The sequence below is a fragment of the Falco punctatus genome, assembly GCF_963210335.1.
Source record: "Falco punctatus genome assembly, chromosome: 3".
Taxonomy (NCBI): Eukaryota; Metazoa; Chordata; class Aves; order Falconiformes; family Falconidae; genus Falco; species Falco punctatus.
Window position 1 is genome coordinate 116,962,188 of NC_137582.1, and position 23,626 is coordinate 116,985,813.

A 23,626-nucleotide genomic window follows, 5' to 3' on the forward strand; every position below is an offset into this window, starting at 1 on the left:
TATGTTTTTTCCTTTTAATTACATCAGTTATCAAAGAAAAAAAAGCAGTGGTAACAAAAATACAAAGCTCTGAGGGTTTCTTGTTTTGTTTGTTTTGTAATAAGCTGAGCATCAGTGCAATTGTTTTAATTTAACTTCTGCTCTGAGTCTCTGCTGGCAGAGTATGAGTAGGCTTTGCCCAGCACCAGACGGTCACGCAGCAGCTTGAAGAAGGCGTAGTAATTGCTGAAGAGGATCAGAGCCAGCGAGATAGTCTGGTGCCACTTCTCTGACGAAATCAGCGAGTAAAGCTGGTAGAAGATGACGGCTCCTTCCAGCAGAATCAGGATGTTGAGGATTCTCAGTGGTTTGCTGAAAAAGAACTGTAGGAGAGGCCACAATAAGTCACCGAGGAAGGTCAGACAGACCTTTTGGAATGTGTGAGGCAGAGGTCTACGACAATTCCTCTGGGATTCCCCTCTGGAGACGCAACATTTACCCGTGAAGGGCTCCAGACAGAGCCCCGATTTGCAGGGGCCAGAGTCACCCTTCTGGCAGCACCGACGGGAGATGCGGGACTAACATGAAATGCTGTGCCAAAGCCCACTTGTCCCACCACCCTGGAACACCCCGTGGGCAGCTATCCTGCTCGGAGCGCCAGCTCATGCAGCCCGAGGTGTTCAGGACAAGGGGACCGTGCCCCTGCCGAGCCACCACACCTCGGTCCCCAGAAAGGAGGCGCGATCTTACGTGAAAACGGAAGTGCGAGACGTCCGAGGGCACCGCCACGTTGTAATGACCCACAGCTTTGTACACGTTCTTGCTGTGTTTCACTAACACTCCCTGTGGCCACATGCACTCCTCTGTCCACCTGCAGGGAACGAGCAGAGAGCCCTTATTTCTATCTCCACAGCTGAAGGGGGGGGGCTGTCTGCTGCCTTCCCACCATCAGCCGGGATAACGCCCGCGCTATTTCCACAGCGTTGGCCTGCCATCATTTACCGGGGCAGCATTTGGCCTGCTGAGGCACGTAACTACGTCAGTGACAAACGGCAGCTACCTGTGCCCAGAAACAGCAGGCATCTTGCTAAAAATCGTATCTGCTTGCTGCGCTTGGAAGTGGACAGTACAGATAGCGTCTGCGTGCTGTCAGATGTGTCAGCCGACAACTCTGCTTTCATTTTTCTTTCTCTCTCTCTTTTTTTTTTTTAAGCAACAGAAGGAGGACAAAAGATAGCTGGAAAGCTGAGCTCCCCCATCCAGCCTCTGCTCACGCCAACAGGCATGCCAACTAAGAGAAAACTCCAGCCCTAGCCCCAAGAGAGAGTTCCTTACTGATGCTGCAGCACATTGGAGCAGAGGGCTGGATCGACCTTCTGCCAGCAGCCCAGGTGTGCGGCGGCTTTATGGAGCAAGTCACAGTAGCGCGCGGGTAAGAGGTACTGCATCAGGATCACAGACGTGCTGATGGAAACCAGAAGGAAGAGCTCACACGACCAGCGTTTGTCATAGTACTGAGTGTTCTGTGAGGGGGACAAGAAGAACGTGTGACAACGTGTTTGGACAGCCTCACCTAACAAAGCCATCAAAACACAAATCACTCAGGCAGGTAAAACAAGGGCTTTTTCACGGAGCTGTTCATCTGGCTTGAAAAAGAAGCGCCCACATAGGACGGCTGCTGTACAACTCCTGAACACGCCACAGCGAAACATTTATGGTATCATCACCCACCGCCAAAAAGAGGGAGATAGTTCCTGATGCTCCCCCAGCTCAGCCGACAATGGGTGGGAGCACCAGCCCCTCAGGGGAAGGGGACTTGGGCTCACCTCCGAGGTCTGACATATTTACTACGTTATTCTCACTGTAAAACATATTAGGAACGTCAATAAAACAGCTAAGAAACCTAGCAAGGTTCTTTTATTAAGGTCTGCTTCCCCTATTAAGGTCAATCCCCTTGTCCTGGAGCCCCGTCCTCACAGAAGGTCAGCGTGCGAAGGACTGGCTGGCCTGGAGTCCTTCTAGCTTCACGGGGAGGCAGGAGGAAGGCACCGCTCCCTAACAGATGGATGCACACCCTCATGACAGAACACACCTCATCAGGACAATACTATCCTCTGTTTTCTGGAGCTTAAGCACAGCTAAACCTGGTGGGTTTTACTTCTTGCTTTTCACAAAGCTTCTGTGAACGGGTTTGTGACAGCCAACCAGCCCTCCGACTAACCTCGCCTACACTCCAGTGAAGCAAAAAGCAAGAAGCAGACCTCCTCCACAACCCAAAGCCCACCTCCCCGCAGTCCTCCCCATCTGCAAGAGCCATGACGGCCCTTGCTCACCTTCACAAACCAGACCGGCACAAAGGCCACGTAGTAGGCACTGAGCATGGAGCTCACCAGCACCTCTTTCATCCGCCAGTTAAAGTCCATTTTCAGGTATTCCACCTCATTGCGGATGAGATCTGGGGAGAGGCAGCAGGCATGAGTAGGCATGGCTTCCATGCCGTACATCTGTCGAGTGTGCTGCTTCCAGGTTTCCTTTAGGACAGTCAGGTAGTCCCGGCCCCTGGAGTTCACCTCGCCGGTCTCTCTGGGACCGATGTTGGCCACCTGGGAGAAGAGGCCTGTCTTCCGAAAGTCACAGTTCAGCTGAAGGAAGGGAATGTACATGCCAAACCTGGAGCAGCAAAGTGCAGAAAGGCGGTTACTTCCCTACGAGCTCCCCATGAAACGCCTGGCAGCGCTGTGTTCACATCCCCCTCCTAAATGGCATTTAGTACCTACATAAGCTCCAGGAAAGAGCTTCACCAGTCTGATCTCAAACACAAGCCCCACGTCTCAGATCTTTATGAGATGCTTCCTCCTGCATCTACCAGAAAGAAGGGAGCTACTTCCACTACTGGAAAAAGAACTGGCTTCCTTTCGTTAGTTAACGCGAAGCAGGGAAGCTGTTTGATTCACTCCACCTGGCAGAGGCACCTAAGAACTAAGGTAAACCGAAGACACGGGTTCTCTCAATACCATGAGAAAAGCATACAATCCTTTTCAGAGAACACCAGAAATCTAATAATTAATGCTTTTATTAAAGCTGAAATATAGGTAAATTAAAGATATGCCCTGCCACCGAGAAGAAATGTGACACAGCAAGAGGGAAAAGGGTAGTTTAAGTTCTGTTACCAGGTAATTGAGTGTTTATTTACTTTCAGGTTTCATTTCAACTGAGCAACACTCGCTGCAGGGAAGCAACATTAGAAATCACACACAAGCGACAGAAGAGATACTTACGGGTAACACAGGAACAGGAGATTAAGGAAAGAGTAGGTTCTGAAAAGGTGAATTATTGATCGACACAAACTCCAGCCTGTGCCAGTGAGAACAGCAAACCGAGTGATCACGAGGAAAATAGAGCGTGGCAGGGAGACTTTGCCACTCTGTGAAGCCTGTGGGAAGAGAAGAGAGAGCTGGGCAGAGGGGAGACCAATTCACTCTGCCTACAGGGAGCAAACGGCAAATAAGCAGCACTCAATCTGTAAAATCAACTCCATATGCATGAAGGAAGAGCTAGTGAAAGGCTCTGTTGGACTGCCACCAGGAAGGGGAGGCCTTCTTGTAGCTGGGAGTCTGGACTCTCCAAATCCCAGGGCCCCATTCCTCAAGCTGGAGTGAGGAGAGCTCTCGGGGTTTCTTGTTAAGGTCTGGTAGTTATCGGGGTGACCAGCCTACTCTCCTGGACCTGCTCCCCGCAGAAAGCTTCCGCAGTCAGCAGAAACCAGCCTACACCAGCTCCTCCTTGCAAGAAAGCTCAAGTAATTAAGAGAATGGGAGAAGAGCCAAATACTGTTCTTTGCAAGAAAGCAAAGCAGAATTACTATAGTCTAGTTGAGACAGTAATTCAGAAACAATCACAGAAGGACAGAGTCACAAGCAACGGTTTGAGGTGCTCGTTTCTGGTCTACGTTCTTCCCGTTAGAAACCGTGCCTAGGTTTTTGACTTGGCCATAGCACAAAGTTCTTTAGAAAGGGGCCAGAAGAGTTTGGAACTGCAGAAGGGACACACGGCTTTACATTTTGCCTGAGAGGAAAGAACGGTTCTGAGATCTGCTTGGGGACTTTACCTCCTTCACAATAGCACCGATCAGCCGGCGTGCCAGGACGATTGTTGTCACTGTCAGCACGTTGAAGTCAATAAGATGAAAGTTCTGCGGTGACAAAAACAAAATGATTCCACTTTCCATCAGGCAGCAGAAACCCACATTCACCAGAGAAGCTCCCAAGTTACTCTCTTCTCCTCGGACTCTCTCTTCCAAGACCAGAAAGAGAATGCCAAGCAGACAGCCAGTGCCCAAAATTCGCCAAATAACAGTCACGTGAGCAACCCTCCAGGGCTGTAGAGTCACATGTGGTTTGCATCAAACATATATAGAAAATTTTATGTCTAACAACCCAAGAGACAGTCTGTGAGTATCACCGGACAGCAGCTGTCCTTTGGTGCTTACCAATGATGTGTGTGAAGGCGGATGGGAGGGTGGGTACCACCACACAGTTTTGTAGATGTTGATGTAGTGGACAAACAGAGCAACAAGATGACAGAAGAAGAGCTGGAGTTCAAACAGCACACTCCTCTCCACAGGCAGCTCTGGGATCTTACAGTGCCGGAGGGGGACGACTGTCTGAGTTGCCAACGGTGGGCTGGAAAGGCCTGTACCTGAACCGCTCCTACCAAGGAAAACCAAAAGCCTGCAGTCACTTCCCTGAGATAAACACAGCGCTGCCCTCCAGCCCAGTTGGTGGCCTAATGCTGACTGAGAAACCTAAGCTGACTGTCACGGTCAATGGCTGCCACAAACCAGAAGTGCCAACACCCTGAAGATGGCTAGAACGCCTGCTACAGGCAGATGTGAGCAGGAATTTGCCCAGCGAAAGGCAGATTTGGAACCAGGCCAGTCTACAGCACCAGGTCATTCGATATTAAATCCCTTGCGTTGAGTCAGGTTCAAAAGCTGTGGCTGTGTTATGCTATTCAAGGGGCAACCAGTGGCCCTCTTAATTAATTGGAACCTTTTAGGCCTCCAGTTGCTATTTACATTTCTAAGAGCGCTTGAACATGAAATACAGAGCAATTAAACACAAGCCCTTTCTCATTCTTCAACTTCTATTCAACGGTGGAGGAAAAACAAGTTTAGTCAGAGGTGTGTATTCCTGTGTGAGCACGCACACAATCCCAGACAGCAAACCTTTTAATCAAAGGGAAGGGAATTAATATATACTAGATATATCTCCCCTGATTTGCAATCTCTAAATAACAACAGTCAAAGGAATCTGGGTGTGGGTTTCAAAGGAATTACAGAGCACAAACTCCTATTGAAAATCCCAAAACGAAACCACAAAAGTCTCCCGAGTGTGACTGCAGAAAGACTTCTAGCCTAGGGGTGGACACAGGTGGATCAGTCCATGCTTTTTAAAACAGAAGGCTGGCAGCCTAAAACAAGGCCATGCGTGAGGGAAAAGCTTTAGGAACCCAAGCTGTCTCTCCAAAAGCCCCAGATTCCCAAGCTGACAAGACTGATTCACCTCCTCGGGATTGATACATCCACCAATAAACTCCGCTCCTGTACACAGAGCAAGAGTTCCTGTTCTGGTCCTCCAGAAAAGGGCTTTAAATATAAATACAAAGCCTTTTCTGCTTTGAACAGACACAGGAAATCTAAGGGTGCCCTTGCAAGAGCAGCAACAAGGCTCCCATATCCATAAAGCACTTTGGGACTCCTCAGCCTGGACTGCTATGTAGTGACGGGTATCAGAGGGTACGGCTCCGGAGAAAAATCATAAGGGGGAAAGTGGGGCATGGACTTGTACTGCCTTACCTACTGGTGGTAAGGGCCTATATGCATGCTCTCACAGCAAAGTATGTACAAGGTGGATTGCTCCACCTTCTGTGGCCTTGCAATAACTTGTTTGAATAACTGTATCCCTGTAAATTTCTTGGCCTAGGGCTGTAAGCAGGGAGTATGTTAAGACAGATCTAACATTTTCTTTGCAGAGAGTTCATAAGGCACCTCCTGTTTACGCATTGCTGTCGGTGCTCTGCTTCTCCTTCCTCTTCTCTACCTCAGTTGCAGAAATGCAACCAACCAGCTAGGCTAGAACCCGGAAAAAAACCACAATCAAACTCACAGCCTACACAACACCTGACCTAGCTAAACTCTACCCCAGAAATGCCTCACCTGACATAAATTTCAGGGCACAGGAGATGTACAAGCTGAACCCCAGAGTCAGGCTTTGGATAAAAATTTGTCTCTACTCTTACTTTCCACTAAATGGTCACTAAAAGCTTTTAACACTCCTGGAAGTCTGTCACAGTCTGCTAAAGCATTTGACAGTCTCAGGCAAATTAGAACCCACCTATCCCCATTACATGTGGCATGGACACTGCCACATACAGAAAAAGGATTTCAGCTAGACACTGGGAATTAACAAACTGCTGAGCCACTGGAAAACCAGCAGTGTGTGAGATGGGGAGATACAGGTGGCCTCACACCCGCCTCTGAGAGGAGCAGCTGGCTAGATGTGAAGACGTGGAGAGCCAAACGTACCTGGTGCGTGAGCGCACACCCGTGACGGAGGAGCTCGTGGAATGGCCGGAGCCGCCAGCGGCCCCAGGTTCACAGAGGGGATTTCGGCAGTAGGAGGTACGGTTAGGACCCCGCCTTCCCCCTGCCATAACAACAGAGGGTGCGAAGGCCTGTTCTTCAAGGTGGCTTCTCTGCTGTTCACTGCGTGATTATGTCTTCAGTCCTTAAAACTGAAAGGAAAAGATTTATAATTTAAGGCTCATCCTGCTTACCACACCCTGGTGACCGGCAGTAACCTATCGCTCACTCTGCCAGCTTGCAGCACAAAGCAGAATAATGCAACTTTGCTCAGCCCTTTTCTCTATCTCTTGTATTTGCCAGAGGCTATAGATGCGGCCCCAGATAGCCCCTGACGCTCCTAGGACATGCAGCAGCTTGTTAAGGTACTGCAAATTCATCGAGAGTTTAAAGCCTAAGTATGCAGACTTCCAGGGGAGCAGGAAGAAGCTTTTCAGGCCTCCCTCCCAACCCAAGGCAGTTTACAAAGAATTTAATCTGCCTTGCTGTGGTGTTATCCCTGTTTTACAGGCAGAGCGATACACTTACCGAGATGCTAAACACTTCGCTCAAAGGATTCGGTAAATTGGGGATATTACCTAAGTCCCCTTTTGCCCAATTTTGTGCCGGAATCAAAGATTCACAGCTCTTTTAAAGGGACGCTGCAAAAGCGCACAAAAGGCCTTTTTTTTTTTTTTCTTTTTTCTCCTTTAAGACAGGGAAAAAGAAGCATTTTTAGGGTATTTGTTGTTGCTGTATGTTTGCATGACACAGAGCTCAAGAGGACGTTAGCCCAAAGTTAGCTTTTCTAGAGCTTGCTTGCCACAGTGTAAACAATAACACGAATACCAAGGTTTTAAAAACCTTCTCTGAATCCTGTTAAACTTTAGAGGAATCTACACAACTTAAGAGGAACGACAGGGTGATAACATGCCATTTACTAGAAGCGCAATCTGAGCTGTGAAGAGTCTTGGATCAGTTCGTATCAATTGCTTAACATTTTCTGATCGCTAATTTCCAGTTTGCATCACGGAGCAATTAGCATCTAGAGTAAAAAAAATAAATTGCTTAAGGCTTAAGAGACTGTGCTTAAAGAAGTTTTAAAGCTTATGCTGAGCTCCGGAGTCCTCCAGCAAACTGCTGCACTAGCGCCAAAGAAAGAGGGACAGGGAGCAAGGGGGCTGCACCCACAAAAAGCAAAGATACCCCAAAGATGGGGGCTATCACACGGGCCAGTGGGGCACAGCGGTGGCTGCAGCACTGGAGGAACTGGTGGGGACAGAGCAAAGGGCAGAAAGCCCAGTATGTGTCACGGCACACGGAGCCCTTGTGACACAGAGGTGCTGGCAAACAGGGCAGGCTGTGCATGGGGGGCCCCCCCAGGGTACGACACGGGCTGTGTTGGGGGCACCAGACGGGCAGGACTTTGGAGGGAGGCGAAGGCAGCGGGTTTGAGCCCAGGACACCAGGAGAAGAGAGTCTGACAGGGAAAAGTGGTAGGATGCAAGTGTCGGGGCCGGGAAGAGAGCAGGGGAGCAGAGCCGGGAGCTGCAGGAGCTCCGAGGGGGGCTCTGACGGAGCAGGGGCGGCTGTGGGGGCGCAGGCCAGGGGCTATGGGGTCTGCAGAGGCGCAGGCAGGAGCCACAGACCCTTCAGGGGCGCAGGCACAGGCTACAGGGGACAAATGGGGATTCCGGGGGCACAAGTGGCGACTGTGTGGGGGCCACAGGGCCTCCGGGGGGGCAACAGGGCAACGGGGGCTATAAAGGCCCCTGGGGCGCAGGCCGGGGCTGCGGTGGAGCTGTGGGAGCTCCGGGGGCGCCGAGCCCCAGCAGAGCACCGGGGGGCTCTGAAGACTCCACCGGGGGTCCGAGAGAGCGGCGGGGGCACACGAGGGGCTGGGGGCCGGGGGTCCGGGCCAGGCCGCGGCGCGGAGCCGCCCCCCTCAGGGCGGCGGGCGGGGCCAGCTGCAGGCTCCCCGGCGGCCGCTCGGCCCTCTCCGCCCTCCCCTCCCCCGCCCGCCCCTCGCCCCCGTCCCGCCGCCAGCCCCGGGGCCCGGCTCCGTCCCGCCGCTCGGCCGCCCTCACCCATCTCCGGCCGCCGCTCCGCCTGGCGCCGGGCACAATATGGCGGGCGGGGCCGGCGGCGCGATGGCGGCCGGTAGCGGCCAAACCTCCTGCGCGCCGCCCGGCCCCGCCCCCGCCGGCCCCGCCCCCGCGTTTCGAGGCTGCCCCCGCCCCCCCCCCGGGTACCCCCCCTGGGGCACAGCACCCCCACTCCCATCAACGCCGCAACAGGGAGAGAAGCAAGGGGAAAACCTGATGTCGTTGAAACCCCACACCCCAAATTAAAAATAAATAATAATAAAAAAAATTCAATGCCAGGCCTTTATTACAGGGAATGACTAATCACTTTCAACATCTGTCGGATGCTTCTCGCTAAATACCAGCTGCAGAAGAGCTTGCCAGTTTTCCTAGACAAGTTATTTTAACGCCGTGATTCACCTTGATACGTTTTCCCCGCAGCATCCTTCCTCCATCCCCTCCGCTCGTGGGTGTCGGTACGGATGGCGCGTTACACAACCCCAGATCCAACCTGCCTGGGCTGGAGGCAAAGCTGTCTCCGAAATGGATGAACCTTCACAGGGCTGATCTTCCCATTTCCTACGTCGGGCAGGAGCCGTCAAAACCCAGGAGCATCCGGGCACCTGCGGCTTTAACAGTCTTCCAGCAATAACGACAGAGGTAACAGGTGGGATGTAGTGATGTCAAGTTAAAAACAGGTTTGTGGAACACCGTGTAGAAGCCTTTGGTTGCATTTCGGCCTAAAACCAGTGGTAAAAGTAATAGCTTCATCAGAAAACTTTCTATTTCACAAGAATTACTGCTCTCCAGCGAGGCTCCGGTGTTCCAACGCTCAGCCAGAGCTGGCAGGTTCCTCCCGCCCATCCACAGCAAAGCCAACGGCATCTTCACCGGGTTCCTTTATCAGCTCGTTGGAGATTCATCCCGCTTTGCAAAAGGAGCAAAACGAGTGTGGAAACAAACATTTCTATTAAAACATATGGTAACGATGGAAGGCTCGACTGAGCAGCAAGAGCCAAGGTTTCTGTTCTGTGCTCCCAGGAACGGAGCTTCCCGAGTCGAGAAAGAGGAGGAACATCCACATTCGAGACGGGAATTCCCACGGGCCCTGACTAACCTGCAGGAATTCCTCCCCCTCAAAGCTTACAAATGGGGCACGTGTCCAACATCTCATCCGAGACGCTATAGGTTTATCAACAAAAGAATTTCCCCCAGCCCTGCCTTCCTCCCCAAAAGCACCATATGTACTTGCTCCTCGCAGCCCAGCCAGGAGCCGTGGGAGCAGCAGTGTCTCTTTTCCCCTGCATCTCCCAGCAGACAGGGCACAGCTGGTCTCCTCTCCGCTGGGATCGCTTGGAGGGTCTATCGGAGACTGCAGGACCCCCCCCCCAGCCCCAGCGTTCTTTAGGAGAGCAGCAGCAAGGGAAGACGCATACGTTTAAACTGTTTCTCTTGGCTCTGTTCGTGATAGATGCTCTCATACAAATTTAAAAACTCATTCTGTACAAAAAGAATCATCTGCTGTAACAGCCGAATGGGGAATCCAGCTGTGCACTTAAACAACTTCCCAAATACGGCATTTTACAGAGGGTCACATCAAGGTAACGTTTTAGTTTTACTGGAAGTGTTTGAAATGAAACATAAAAACACCGTAGGTTAAGTTGTAAAGCTTGTAGCTACTTGCTTGGTTTAATAATCTGAACAGCAACTTGAAACCAGGGGTGAGGAATGGGCAGGTTAGGACAGTCTCCTGCCAGGAAAAGCTGCTGGGGACATCTCTGCAATACCAGCTGGAGCATTTTTCCTACAAGCTCCGTTTCACACTCCTGTTGCTGTCCAAGCTACTACGGACCGCTACGCATGGCGAGACCTCACCGAGGAGGTGTAAAGTCCAGGTCTGTACCAGCTCCAAGCATGGTCAGCCTGAATATTTATAGCAAAGGGCTGGACCAGAGGCTGAAGCAGCTGCGGCCACTCGGAGCAAGGGCCGGAGCAATGGGGCTGCTGAGGCACGGAGCGCTCTGCAGCAGGAGGATGTTTCTAGAGCCAGGCTTCTCTTGGGAGAAACGGTATTGTTGGGGAAACACTTCCACAGAGGAGACGTGACTGCTGCTGTACATCACACTGTGCAGGACAATATGGTCTTTACCAAAATCCTACAAATAAGATAATGTGGGTTAGCCCTTTGGGGGAAATCAGGAGATGAAAGATCAGTGGCGCTTGCGAGCGCACAGCCAGCAGAATACTACCTCCAGTGGCTACGTGTCAGCAGAAAAGGGAAGGTTATTTAGGTGACTCAGACTTCAAGTACTCAAAGGAATCTCTACCCCTCACAAATTTCAGCGAGCCCTGTGTCACCCCTGGAACGTCTGGCTAATTAGAGCATCTTTGAGAGACGTATCTGACGCTGATGGCTATTTTGGGATCTCAAATTAGCTTTTGCAAGACTCTAGGCTAAAATCTGAATATACTAACGCTATGAGAGGGAGGAAGATGTTTGATGCAGGGCATGTTTTCAAAATACTTTTACCATATACAGTTATTTCAATATATTAAGATTTACATTCCTCCATAACATTAAAATCTTTCACATAACCATGCAACAAATGCAATGCACAAGCAAGCTGTATTACTCCAAAGGCAGTGTCATAAGATCCACTTCTACTGGTAAAAACCTGCATCATAATAGATGATCTCTATCAAATCTTTTCCACTTGATATAAAAGCTGTGCCTATTAAGAAAGAAATGGGAAAGATTGGTATAACACCATATAAATTGATGTTCCAATTACATTGTAAATGAAGACGCATTCAATAAACAGGCCACAAATCCAGACACGCTATGAGTTCCTCTAGCAGAAAACTACGGATCCAATTTTCAAGTTATAGACAAAGAACTAATCTCACGCTCTTGTGGCATTTCCACATATTAGCACTTTCTCGTTCCTCATACTCCTAAGATAAGAGAAGCTCGTTTGGTAGCTTTACAATTCCAAATAAAACAAGACTTATGTCCTTCTATGTCCTACGCCCAGGGCCTTTCGTGGCTGTCTTTTGAAGCCGTTAGACTTCTTCAGCATTGCAAGGGTTTCTTTCTTTGTTCTTTTATTTATGGAGCTCAGACTTTCAGTGATCTCCAGATTCGAGAGAAAGTGATTAGCTGTCCCCAAAGGAAACGCTTACGGCTGCTGCCTTTGGGCCTGGAGGGAGATGTGTCCTTGCTGTGTAAGCAGGTCACTCCACCGATGCGTGATAATCTCCTCAACCAAGGTACCACTCGGTTTGCAAGCACTGGTGTGCGTTTTTTAAGGTATTGATTGGAGAACCAGCCACCAGTGGGGCCACAGCAGCCGCCAGAGGGAGCCCCGCTGCTGTGGGTGCTGACCCGCACCCATAGGTGCCAGGGGTCCATCACCCCTCCTGAGGGCTCAGGGCTTTCACTTGCCATGGGTGCTGACCTGCACCCAAAGGTGCCAGGGGTCCATCACCCCTCCCAAGGGCTCAGGGCGTTCACTTGCCATGGGTGCTGACCCGCACCCAAAGGTGCCAGGGGTCCATCACCCCTCCTGAGGGCTCAGGGCTTTCACTTGCCATGGGTGCTGACCCGCACCCAAAGGTGCCAGGGGTCCATCACCCCTCCCAAGGGCTCAGGGCGTTCACTCACTGACACCAGGCACGCAGCCCTGCGGGGCTTTGAGCTAAATGTGTTTCAGCCAGGATGGCGGGACCACAGATGGAGCCACGTCAGGCCACAACATCAGACAAAAAGCCATAAAAGACCAGCCAGTGGCCAGATCACATTTCAGAGCCCGTCGATGGGGGTGTGGAAAGGTTAGAACTAGCAAGGTCTAGCTGGGCAGCATCTGGTCTAAAAATCTGCGGTGTATGATTTTAATGCATTATGGACTCATAGAGGAATTCTTATTGAGCCATTCCTTGAGCTGCTCCGTTTCTGGAGCGCTGGGTAACAACTTCGACGCTACTCTGATGCTGAGAGCACTCTCACGAAGGTCAGCACCCCAATTGGGAATCAGCTGCAAGAAACACATCTCCTTACTACATTTTCCTCCTCAAATCCACTTAAAACCTCCTTCTCCGTGGGCTCTTGGTGGGAGAGCTCTACACAGGTACATACTGAAGCCTCCTCCACACCGCGACCTCTGCAAGAGCGTCAGTCGTGCAACTTGCCTTTCGCAAGAGTAATTTATTTGTGCGTCTATAAAGAATGGCTTCAATTTAGCAGCTCAGATGGTGCCGCCCTTCACTTCCCACACAGAACATGTTAGCAGCTTGCAAGGGGTTGCAAAAATAAACAAACTCACCCACTTCGTGTTGCCCCTGCTCATCTTCACCCAAGTGATTCATAGCGATGTACTCTTGACTCCTGCAAATTGAAGACATTTGTGAGTCTCCTTAATGCAAGCACAAATCAAAAGAAAAAAAAAAAAAGAAAAAAAAAAGATTCCTGCATGCAATTACACAGGAAGGAAAACATGCAACTTAAGCTGAGCTTTGAATATTTCACAGTAAATATCAATACTGGGGTCTAAAAAGGGCCATCATTTTACATTTTTAAATAACTGAGCAGAATTTTTTTTTGGCAGTAGCAGGACTATCTATATTCGTTGTCATTTTACATCTTTTGATATTTAAGCTCGCCGATTCCTTTTTGCCCACATTACATTACAGTGCATTTTCAAAGGGCACATTATTAAAGTTATTGCTAATTTATGCAGAAGCATGTTTTTTTTTTTTAAATGTTTATTTTAAACATTTTTTGCAAATTTTTACATTAAACTTAACATCTGAAGAATTGTTTCAATAAAGTTTATGCAAGTTGCCGTCACAGTTTATGTAAAAGAGAAATGTGCTATTAAAATCAGACATTTAGGTTACCTTTTGGGTTTTGCGATGCATGTTAGCTTTACACATCCTGATTCTCCTGCGATAATTTTCCTTTAAAAGGGGGGTAATAGGGTGATCTTTTCATCAAGCAAGACATTATGCCCTGAAAGCTGACTCCAAACCATTGTTGAAAATTCAGTTATTTACACTTTAATAACAATCTACAAATACAACTTTTTGTTTTAAAAGTATTCCCCTCAATCATGCACTGCTACGAGCAGTTTGGCTCCTAATGCTCTATTTTTCACCCCCGAGCAGTTTAATTCTCTCCCCCTAGAACGCCAGATTCACCTGGCAGAAGGGAAATACAAACCATTTTTCATGTCTCTCTAAGAAGCAGTTTACTTTAAACTATTATATTATATATCTAGACATACACACCCTCTCAGAAGGATAAGAGGAACAACTGCAGCATCCTTCTCAAACAAAGATACGTTTTTAAAGCGGCTTTCCAAGTAAAGGCCACCGTAAAGTAGGAAGGGCATCATCTCAGCCAAGGGGGTTAGGGGTGTTTACATAAAGCAGAAAGCAAGCTTCCTTCTCCTCCTGGTGGCAGCTAAGCCGGGGATTTTTTTCAGCATTCATTTTGTCACGCTACGTTTAAACCAGCCATTTCAGACTCAATCTGGAGTCTGCAGCCTGGCGTACACTGCGAGGCCACCTGAAATCTGAATCGGTAATTCAGCAAAGAACCATAAACACTTTCCAGCAGACTGAAGTCAGATTTCTGCCACAGTCCAGGATCAAACTGCTTTCAACAACTTCCAGGGGGTGAAAAACAATTTTGCTTGCTTTTTTTTTTTTTTTTTTTTTTTTTAAAATTAAGCTCATCCAATGACCTTGACAAACTTTTTGTGAGAATTACAAAAACCACCATTTTTAGAATGTCTCCATGTTTTAAAAAGACAATTAGCTTTAGCATTAATTTAAATTTATTTGAAAAAAAATTGCTATTTTATTGCTCAACAAACAAAATGACAATTCATCACATTTACTTGGATTAAAAAAGGACTAAACTTTATTGACAAACTGCGGCAGACATTTTGACAAGTTTTAGCTACCTATTTAGGCAGACTTACACATGTAGCATTTAATCTTCAAGAACAGAGTGGGAGGACAGTGTACAAATCCAATTAGGACTTTATCCTATGTACAACGTGAAATTTTTCCTCTTTTTCAGCTGCAGTGTCCCTTTTTATGCAAAGCTAGTGTTGAGATACACTTGAACAAGTCAATGGGATTGCTAATAATGACAATTTTTTTTTGTCAGTTTTAAACTTGCACTGTGTTATCTGCCCCAAGCACTATAAAAATGAGAAGACTGTAATTTTACAGAGTTCAGACCTACTCACGTAATACTCTGTTTTCTAATATCAAACACTGGGCAATTAGAGCCATGCTTTAATTTGTTTTTCCCTTAAAAGTTCTTCATATAGAATCAAACTAAGAACCCCTTTACACTGAAACATCTGCTTCCCAAGCATCTCTCAACACCGCATGTTCGGGGCTAGATTTCAAAACCCACATAAGAAAAGTCAATTTTACAAACCTAATTTTTTTTTTTTCCTTTTAAGTCAATTACCTTTAAAAAATGCTATTTAATTTGTTTGAGGATCCTTTGTATTAAAATATAAATTTAAGATTCACCAGCAATCTGCTTTTAAGGAAAGTTTGACATCTGAGGTTACTTTTAAACGGTGGCAGCTACTACCGTTACATTATGATTTTAATTCTTAAAAACAGCCCTGAATTTTGAAATGTAGCCTACTTTGGGATTCTGCAACTACAACTTTTATGGGTTCCTTAAAACCAAACTTAATAGGTTAACAAAACCTTAATTTCATAACTGCTAAGCAAAGCATGTCACTTTTGAAACTAACATTTTTAACTCAACTTTTTTTTTATTAAAAAAGGTACAGTTGTGTTTATCTAAACAACGAAGAAAGAAAAAGCCATCTACACACTTAGAAAAAAAAAATTAAAAGTCGGTCCTCTAAATCTATTTAACTCATTTTAAGATACTACGTACAGAAGCCAGAATGCAGGGTGAGGATGGAGTGGGAGAAAAAGGGCCACGAAGAAAAACAGTTAGACAATTACTTGTCTGGTGTGGGTAAAGCAACGGGAATCCTGGGAGATACAAGAATCAGTAACAACTGTTTGCTCATAACTGATATTTTTCCCTCATGTTTGTTTTTTAATAACGTCCGTATGGGTGCTCTCTGTAGGCCCCCTTCACTGGCCTGGCCGGCGGGGCCTTCAGGGAGGGCCTGGTTCCATTCCAGTCATCTTGCCCTGCGGAAAAGAGAGGGATAATGTCAAGGATGCGCTGCGAGCCCAGGGGCACAGAGGAAGCGGTGGTGCCAGCCGGGCTCCCCTCCGGAGTTGACGCAGAGATGTGGGACATCTTCACAGCGGTTTCACCCCAAAACCAGTCTGCAAAACACTCCGCTGTCCATCAAAACCTGTCACTTCCAGCACGTCTGACGTTACCGGAAAAAAAGCCCCTTGCGCGGGATCCCTGGGAAGCGTGCAGCTCCAACAGCCCGGCTCGGTACCGACTTGGACAAACCCAGTGCCTTGTAGCAGTAATTAATTTCAGCAGAGCTGAAGCCAGTTCACAGGGTAGCTCTGGCAGCCAGGCACGGCAGGTTGCAGCAGTCACGGCCCCTCGGGCTAGCAGCCAGCGGCACCTATAAGACCGGGGTATGTATGGCTGGGGGGGGGGGGGGGGATGGAGCGGTTGCTACAGGTAGCGCTTCTCTCCTTCCCTGGATAACTGTGCCAAAATAATTCAGTGCCTACGCTGCGGTAGGATGGCAGTGCGTCCGACTGAACTTCTGACCTGTCTGCTTTCTGACTGTGACTTGCTGTTCCTTCACCTCCACGTTTAGAGAATCAGGAGATTTACAGCCGCAGCTCACGTAGCACCTCATTTCTTCGGAGCAGACATCGCCTGCTAGTGCTGTCCCAGCATCAACTCCTGATGGGACAAAGCGCTCGACAGGACAGCCCAAACCCTTCTGCTACATACAACTGCCACCGAAGCAAATGAAGTTCACACCCCTATTGTCCCTGAGCTAGCTCAAGCCCCAAATATCCAAGCTCAGCTTTCATTACGGCTTGTGCTTGCAACATTCAGACTTGCATGCCTGCCATTCTCTCCAAGGTCACCAGTTTATGAAAGCAAGTGTCTGAAGCCCAGAAGACAGCCGAGCCTGTTCCTACCACCATGGAGCACGTTTCCATTTTCTCAAAACTGTCTCCAGCCTGGCTCAACAATTTATTTCGCTAATTCTGTTTTCATGAAAGCAGAGACCAAAGGAAATTACTGTGGATAAACAGATTAGCTGTGGCAACTTCATGCCAAGTATACAATGAGCATTTTGGCCTTCATATCCCAGACAACACCACCGCTCTCCTACCAAGTAGGAGGCACAAAAGCCTCTTTGTGCTGCGTGACTAACACAGGCAACAAACCAAGCCATTGAAGGCAGGAAAGATAGCCAATGTTACTGACAGCAGCTGTCTACTCAAATGCATCTTGCATTGGAAAAGCATCCCAGGTTAGGCACCTGAATTTGAACTTCTCACAACTTAATCCCAAAACAGGGAACACCCTGAGGCTGGCACAGGAGACAGGCACCATATTAACAACTCTGCTTCCCTTTTACCGGCATGACACAGCAGAGGGTATTCCCAGTTCCTGAGGATCCCAGAAAGCCCCTCCAGCTGGTCATTACCTTCACTACCTGCATTCATTCACACCTTCGGGCAACTGACACTGCTAAAGGGACCGTTTTCAGTCCTGTGGATTTGCGTGCCGTTAAGCAGCTCGCTGTAAAGCTTCTGTAACTTGTTTATAGTTCAGCTTGTTTACAGAGAGAGGCAAATGAATCTTACTCATTGCCACACAGAGATGTCATTCATAAGCTGGGCTATATGAACTGGCTTTAAAAAAACCTACATGCAGTCACCTAATCCTTTATTGCCAGCACCTCAGATATAAGGCTTATTGTTTTCAACAGTTGGTGATTTACACAGTTCTGGCTAAGCTGGTCTCCCACACCCCTTAGTCTAGCCTAAATTGATAGCTTTACATAATTCAAATTAGCTAAACTTCATAGAACACTTCCAAGTCATATTGACCAAAATTTTTCTACCTAGTCAAAGGGAGGCCTTCATACAACATTTAAATCCATTTTTCAAGCAAATGCATAGTGCAGAGTCAGTATCAGCTAGTGGGTTTTTGAGGATAAGGATGCAGATGGAACCATGCACTCATCCAGCTCAATGAAATATAATCCGTGAAAACCAGACTGCAGCAAAAGTAGTGCTGTGGGTGGAAATCCAGAGCTCTTAAAATATTCTAAAGCTATACGGAAATTAAAAGATAGTTCCTTAGTTAAAAACCGGAATTTTAAAAGTGTCACCTTTGAGACAATCAAGATAGATAAGAATCAAAAAACCCACAGAACGCCTTTGGTTGTTCAGACCTGGATAATCTGTAGGGTAGAAATTTCTACCATGAAAACTACTTGAGGCCCTCCTCAGTAAGTTTTTGCTCGGAGCGTGGTGTGGCACTGGAAAACAGCTGGTTGGCCACAAGCAATTCCCAATTATGTGCAGCCCCCTTCCCTGTCAAAAGAACAGTATTCCCAGACATACCATAAGCTTCATAGGTTTCCTGTGCCTCCCCGTGTCCATAATCATAGTATTCTGTGTTCCTGGAAGAGTAATTATGTTGGTTATATTCAACGCTGAAATTGTATTCTTAAACTGACACAACTTGCACAAAACACTGGAAAAGCAAAAACGCCCAATATTGCTCGTGGCTGTGGTGTGTCTGACCGCTGCTTTTACAGAACTGTCAAGGACACTTGGACACTCCCAAAAGTTATTTCTCAGGCACTCCTGGATTCCAAGAGAATAGGGCACTTTCCCTACAGCTCAAACTGAGAAATGAGTGCTTCCATTCCCTTATAAGAAAACAGAAAAAAGATCATGCATAATTTTCTCAGTCACAGACAGGAGACAAACTTACCCTTGGCCCTGGCTGTAGTAGCCTTCATACCCCTCATAGCTCTGGTCTGCATATGCATCATCATAGCCCTGAAACGGATGATGACAATAACGGCGTTAATGGAAGGACCAAAGCATAATGCCTGACCATGAGTAATGGCAAAACTGAATTCTGACTACAGTAGCTTTCAGAGGAGCCTGTGGCAGGGAAGGTGCTCAATCATAAGACACAGGTAGCCAAGATCTGCTTGTGTCCTGTGGCTAGGGAGGAATGAATATTTACATACTAATACTTACAATGCATTTGAAAGTCATTTATGTGTCTAAGGCTGCAGTTTGTCTGTGGTACAAATCCATGTGCCACGAGGCCTGTAACTTAGCTAAAACACAGATTTACAGGTAGACAAAACCCAATCTATTAATTTATGATAGGTTTCAGTGGAAAAACTAGGAAGTTTTACCAAGAAAAGAAACAGATTTAGAGTATCAGTATTTGTGATGATTCCTAATAATGCTGCTGTGCATCAAACAGTTGTCTTGTTTTTCCTTTAGACTACCAAGAGCACAGATGCCAAGATAAGCTTGGCAGGAGGGTGGTGCTTAGTTCTATGACTTGAAACATCATCATGTTAATTAATATAATTACTTCAAGGATTTTAGGGGAAGAAAAACTTTTGGTGTTTCTTGCTTAAAGAATTTTCTTGCAGAAAGAGAACGCAATGAGGACTACATCCATCTTTGTGATGTAATTTTTCTACCATGACAGTTACAGCAAACTTCAGTCTTGGGGCACATTTCAGCTTTATAAAAAACACCCCTTACCCTGGTTTTAGGACACTAGCAGTTCCCCTCTTTGAGGGCTGAAGAGGCAGAGCAGGTCACCCACCCAGCACCACAGCAGTGTCTGCACCAGCAGTCACTTCTTCAAAGTGATCTTCCTGTGGTCAGCCCTTATTTCAATAATGCTGAGTATCTAATAGATGGTCAGCTAGCCGGAATTCAAAACCCCAAAGATTATATATAGTTTCTTACATATTCCTCGTAGGTTTCTGGTGCGGGAGGAGGAGGAAGCGGTATTCTCTGGATGCCAGTGGCACGTGCTCTGGGTGCAGGCGCACCCCGTACTGCTGGGGGAGGAGGAACTCCGCGGGCTACGGCAGCTCCCCTGGCAATGGCACCCCGCACTGGGGCTCCTCGCACAAGGGCCCCCCGAGGAGGAGGAGGGGGAGGACCGACACCACGCCCCCTGGAAAGGAGATGAAAAGGATTGTGAACAGCTACGGCCGTGCTGCTGGTGTGCTGAATACTGAGGGCAGCGCATACGCTTCTTACACCTGTTTTAAAATGCAACAGCTTGATAAATAAATACAGTTACCATCAACTAAGCCACTTCATCAAGAACGAAAGCGCAAGAATTCGTAGCATTGTTGTGTCACAGGATTTACAAAACCTCTTCTGGTATGAGAACTCTACTGCATTAGATGTTGTACAGACAAAGAAATAAATCTGATACAGAACTCTGGGCAAGTAATTTCTCAGAGTTCATTTTAAGCAACCCTCTATCACTAACCTGTAATGACTGCCAGACCTCCAGAACTGTAAAGATCAATGATGAGATGAGCAGGGATGCTTCTGGGCTAAACACTCAGAAGTAAAGACTTCCCCCCCTGCATGAAATAGGTAGTGAAGCAAGAACTACGGTAACGGAGTTTTATCGCCAATTTATCCCAACACCTTGACAGCAGCGACAGAATAATGCCACCCTATAACTTTCAAGGGATGGTCAGCTTAAACTGAAAATGCTTATTCTGCTGAAGGCTACAGAAGCAAACACGACACATCTATCTGCATGATTTTGTAGGCCAGTTTCTGATAGATTACTTTATGAAGCTACCCATTTCAAACATCAAAAATAATACAGGAGGCATTCACCGTGCTAGATCGCACCTTGAAACATGCAAAACATTTGATGCCAGCTTGCTAAAAGCAAGCCTGCAACACAAGGCTAGAAAGCCTTGGCCAAAAGCCAAGGTCAAGGCCAACAGCTGATATGTAAGAACAAGTGGCTTAACCTCATCTGGCAGGACGACTCTGAGCAAGACACAGCATTTCCAGGTCCCTGCTTTTGGGAAAGGTACCTTGGAACAGGTGGAGGCGGCGGTGGAGCAGCTCCCCTTCCTCGCACGGGGACTCCTCGGCCGCGAGTTGGCTCTGGTACACCGTTCAGATAGGAGAGCTCCAAGAATTGCTCCTGACAGATATCATCCATCATATCCTAAGAAGAGGAAAGAGTAAACTCCAAAGAACAGCTAACTAGCCAGTCTGTGCTCCTGGATATGACAGGCTACCGTGCTGGAATCAAAATAACCTGATCGTCCTAAATTAAAATTTGCTGGTTAGCTTTACTGGGATTTGCTCAGCAGTCAGCACTGGACAACTTCCAGCTTTCTCCAAACTGGCCAAGACAGGCACATCACCTGCATGTCCAGGAGCTGCTGTGAGCTCTACAGCTGGTTCCTGGGGAGGGGACCTCTCTCATAGGTGCTCTAGAGGTACCTGATATTTGGCATCCCAAGGGCGTCACCAAGATTTATTTACAAATAGGTGAAGTCAGGCAAGATGTATCTCACCTCAAGCATCTTACAGCTGCCATTGAAAGGCCAGCAAAAGGCAAGAGCCCACAGGAGGTAACAACACACCGCTGTGCTCCTGACACACTAAAGGAACAGGATAGGATGCAGCCTGACGAAGAGCAAACACCCATTTGCAAATCCAGGTCATCTTTTCAAATTCTTAGGAATGCAGTATGTTTCTGACTCAGTGTATTTTTATGGTCTCAGGGGGATCTAGCTTCAGGAATTGGTACAGATCTCTGGTGACCCCCCAGAAATCATCGCACCCCACCCCTCCCCTCAACACACAGGCAAGCTGAGCCTTGCACCAGCATCTTCACGATGCCATGGCAACACTACAAAGCAAGGAGTCTCCTACCAGATGTGTCTTCACAGCACTGCTGGCTTCCATAGTGACTTCTCTGTCAATTTTCACAACTTTAACACATTGTTTGAAGGCAGTGATAGATAAGACACTTTAAATAGCAAGGCCGCACACTTGCTTTAGCAGGCTGAGGTTCTGTACATCCCAGTGGCTCCTTGAAGATGACCTCTTTCCTTCAAAGACACTTCACAGCAATCTCTCCTCCTCTGTCTCAGACTCACAGAAATCACACAGTACCCATCCCTACTACCCACTGCTCTCAGGTTCCACCCGCCCCTGGTATTGCAGGCAGAACACCTCAGCTCTCCAGGCTCAGCTGCAGAGCACGGTGCCAGGGTATACTCAGCTCTCTACCTGCCAGGTCTCTGAGCCAAGCCAGCCAGAAGCAGGGGGCTCTGTGCGCTTCTTTCCCATTTTGTTTTTTCCTAATTTAGCGAGCAACACTATTGTTTTAATAACCTGTGAAAGACTCCTTCAAGTTCTGCAGTTCTTGGAGGGAATACTCTAGCATTGTCGTGTTACATACTGGCACAAAACTGACATAGACTTGACCACAAGGTCTTACAAGGTTCACCACTAAAAGACATCCCCAAACAGATTAACAACCATCATTGTATAAATGCCTGGTTAGCAAAAAGAGGTTCCTTCACATTACTCATGTTTAAAACGGTAGAAATATTGATTTAACAGGTGTGTTTCAAAATAGCTACAACATGGAATACTACTACTGAGCTGCCTGGGCAGTCACCCACCTCATCTTCTCACCATCCCTTCAGAGCAGAGCAAACACCTCTGTACTTAGCCTCTGATCTGACCAATGAAGTTTTCTAGCCAGATTTCTACACCGTGGGTCCAAGTCAGAGGCACCCATCCACGAAGTCTCTTCTATGCCAGGCACTGCTAAACTTATTCTCCCTGCTAAAACTGATGCCCAGAGCCATACAAGCTACCCACCCTCCAGTGTCCACAGCTAGTACTGGGTGAGAAACACCTGCTTCAAGTGTTCTATACAATCACCCTGTAAGTGTATGTCTTTCTACTTACGGTTAGGGGAATAAGACATGCCTTCATGCAAGATTAATGGGGTCATCTTCAGCTGCCACACACACTTAATACTTCAGGCTTCTTTAACTACACCGATTCCTGTAGCACGAGCACTGCGCAAATCCTACCCATCCTTATAGCCAGATTCCCAACCCATCCACGTCCCCCAAAAAGGAGGGAACACCAATATACATACTGGAACCAGGAACTTCTTGACTTCTTCCATGGCGTGAGCCATTAGAGCGTATGCTTCGCAGGGGGGTCCAAAAACTTCAATGAAGACATGCAAATCCATATTTAGATGAGCATATTTAGGATCTCCCCCTTTACGCAGTTCTTCCTCCTGAAACAAAGCAGATTAGATTCCTAAAACTAAGTAAGGTGCAGAGAAACTATTCTTCTTTTATCTGTTTTCTAAGCCTTACAGGAAATGTCTGTAAAAGCATTTAGGCCATGCCTGGACACAGATCATGGCAACATACGATGGACACGAGCATATAGTATTTTAAAAAGCCACGTGCAATCTGTATCTTCCAGCCTTTTACAGCTGCCTTTTCAGGTAACCGATGTTTTCGCTAATGCATTGATGCCAGCCACTTTTTCCGGAAAATTAAGCATATTTAAGCAGTGTTGTTCTTCCTCTACACCACCTTTCTGCCCGAGGTGCTCTCTACCATCTAGTGAAGTCTAATCATAGAATGTCACGGTTTGGGTTGGAAGGGACCTTAAAGATCATCTAGTTTCAAGCCTCCCACCACAGGCAGGGACATCTTCCACTAGACCAGGCTGCTCAAAGCCCCATCCAACCTGGCCTTGAACACTTCCAGGGATGTGGCGTGCCTGAAACAAGCCTGCTGTGTAGCTCTGCTCTCAGATACCCATGATATTCAGATGGCTTCAACCAGCTACAAATACGCTAGAAATGTAGAAGCTTTTCATCCTGCTTAAGTAAAAAGCTGAATTAAGTTACAGG

General features: G+C 47.5%; 2 protein-coding genes and 1 long non-coding RNA gene across 14 annotated transcripts in view; 1 reads left to right on the forward strand and 2 right to left on the reverse strand.

The window, feature by feature from the left end:
* On the reverse strand, positions 1-9,244 carry TMEM39B (transmembrane protein 39B). 5 transcript variants are annotated; one of them, XM_080379389.1, is made up of 10 exons: positions 8,689-8,724; positions 7,536-7,646; positions 6,566-6,774; positions 4,469-4,688; positions 4,088-4,171; positions 3,258-3,412; positions 2,313-2,649; positions 1,315-1,502; positions 730-850; positions 1-362 (listed from the first exon to the last, which is right to left on the reverse strand). In XM_080379389.1, the coding sequence occupies exons 3-10, from the start codon at positions 6,691-6,693 to the stop codon at positions 126-128; spliced, it is 1,470 nt and encodes a 489-aa protein (XP_080235515.1). In that variant the 5' UTR covers positions 6,694-6,774; positions 7,536-7,646; positions 8,689-8,724; the 3' UTR covers positions 1-125. The 5 variants fall into 5 exon arrangements, with proteins under 5 accessions (XP_080235515.1, XP_080235516.1, XP_080235512.1 ...); XM_080379390.1 differs by lacking the exons at positions 7,536-7,646; positions 8,689-8,724 and adding an exon at positions 9,106-9,244 and having other exon boundaries at positions 2,370-2,649; XM_080379386.1 differs by lacking the exons at positions 7,536-7,646; positions 8,689-8,724 and adding an exon at positions 9,106-9,244.
* Positions 8,975-23,626, reverse strand: part of KHDRBS1 (KH RNA binding domain containing, signal transduction associated 1) — a 23,308-nt gene continuing 8,656 nt past the window's right edge. Inside the window, exons 4-12 of one of the 8 annotated variants that reach the window (XM_080379379.1) lie at positions 22,850-22,996; positions 20,751-20,887; positions 19,645-19,858; positions 18,635-18,702; positions 18,259-18,317; positions 13,582-15,885; positions 13,008-13,069; positions 11,303-11,417; positions 8,975-10,841 (exon numbers count right to left, since the gene is read on the reverse strand). In XM_080379379.1, the coding sequence (XP_080235505.1) occupies positions 15,788-15,885; positions 18,259-18,317; positions 18,635-18,702; positions 19,645-19,858; positions 20,751-20,887; positions 22,850-22,996 (723 nt within the window). In that variant the 3' untranslated portion in view covers positions 8,975-10,841; positions 11,303-11,417; positions 13,008-13,069; positions 13,582-15,787. Of the gene's footprint in view, positions 13,070-13,581; positions 15,886-18,258; positions 18,318-18,634; positions 18,703-19,644; positions 19,859-20,750; positions 20,888-22,849; positions 22,997-23,626 lie in introns of all 8 variants that reach the window. The other 7 variants (XM_080379383.1, XM_080379382.1, XM_080379380.1 and 4 more) reach the window with 7 other exon arrangements.
* Positions 11,975-13,437, forward strand: LOC308060538. Its single transcript, XR_013926771.1, has 2 exons — positions 11,975-12,082; positions 12,156-13,437. It is a non-coding gene; the product is annotated as an uncharacterized lncRNA (long non-coding RNA).

Bases quoted from the DNA above. Each gene is read 5' to 3' on its own strand.
- TMEM39B (XM_080379386.1), bottom strand. From the start codon at position 6,693: ATGGCAGGGGGAAGGCGGGGTCCTAACCGTACCTCCTACTGCCGAAAT. The intron at 4,172-4,468 runs GTAAGCACCAAA...TTGTCACCGCAG, and splicing joins CGCCTTCACACACATCATTG to AACTTTCATCTTATTGACTT. The intron at 2,650-3,257 runs GTAAGTATCTCT...TTGCTGCTCCAG, and splicing joins CTCCTGTTCCTGTGTTACCC to GTTTGGCATGTACATTCCCT.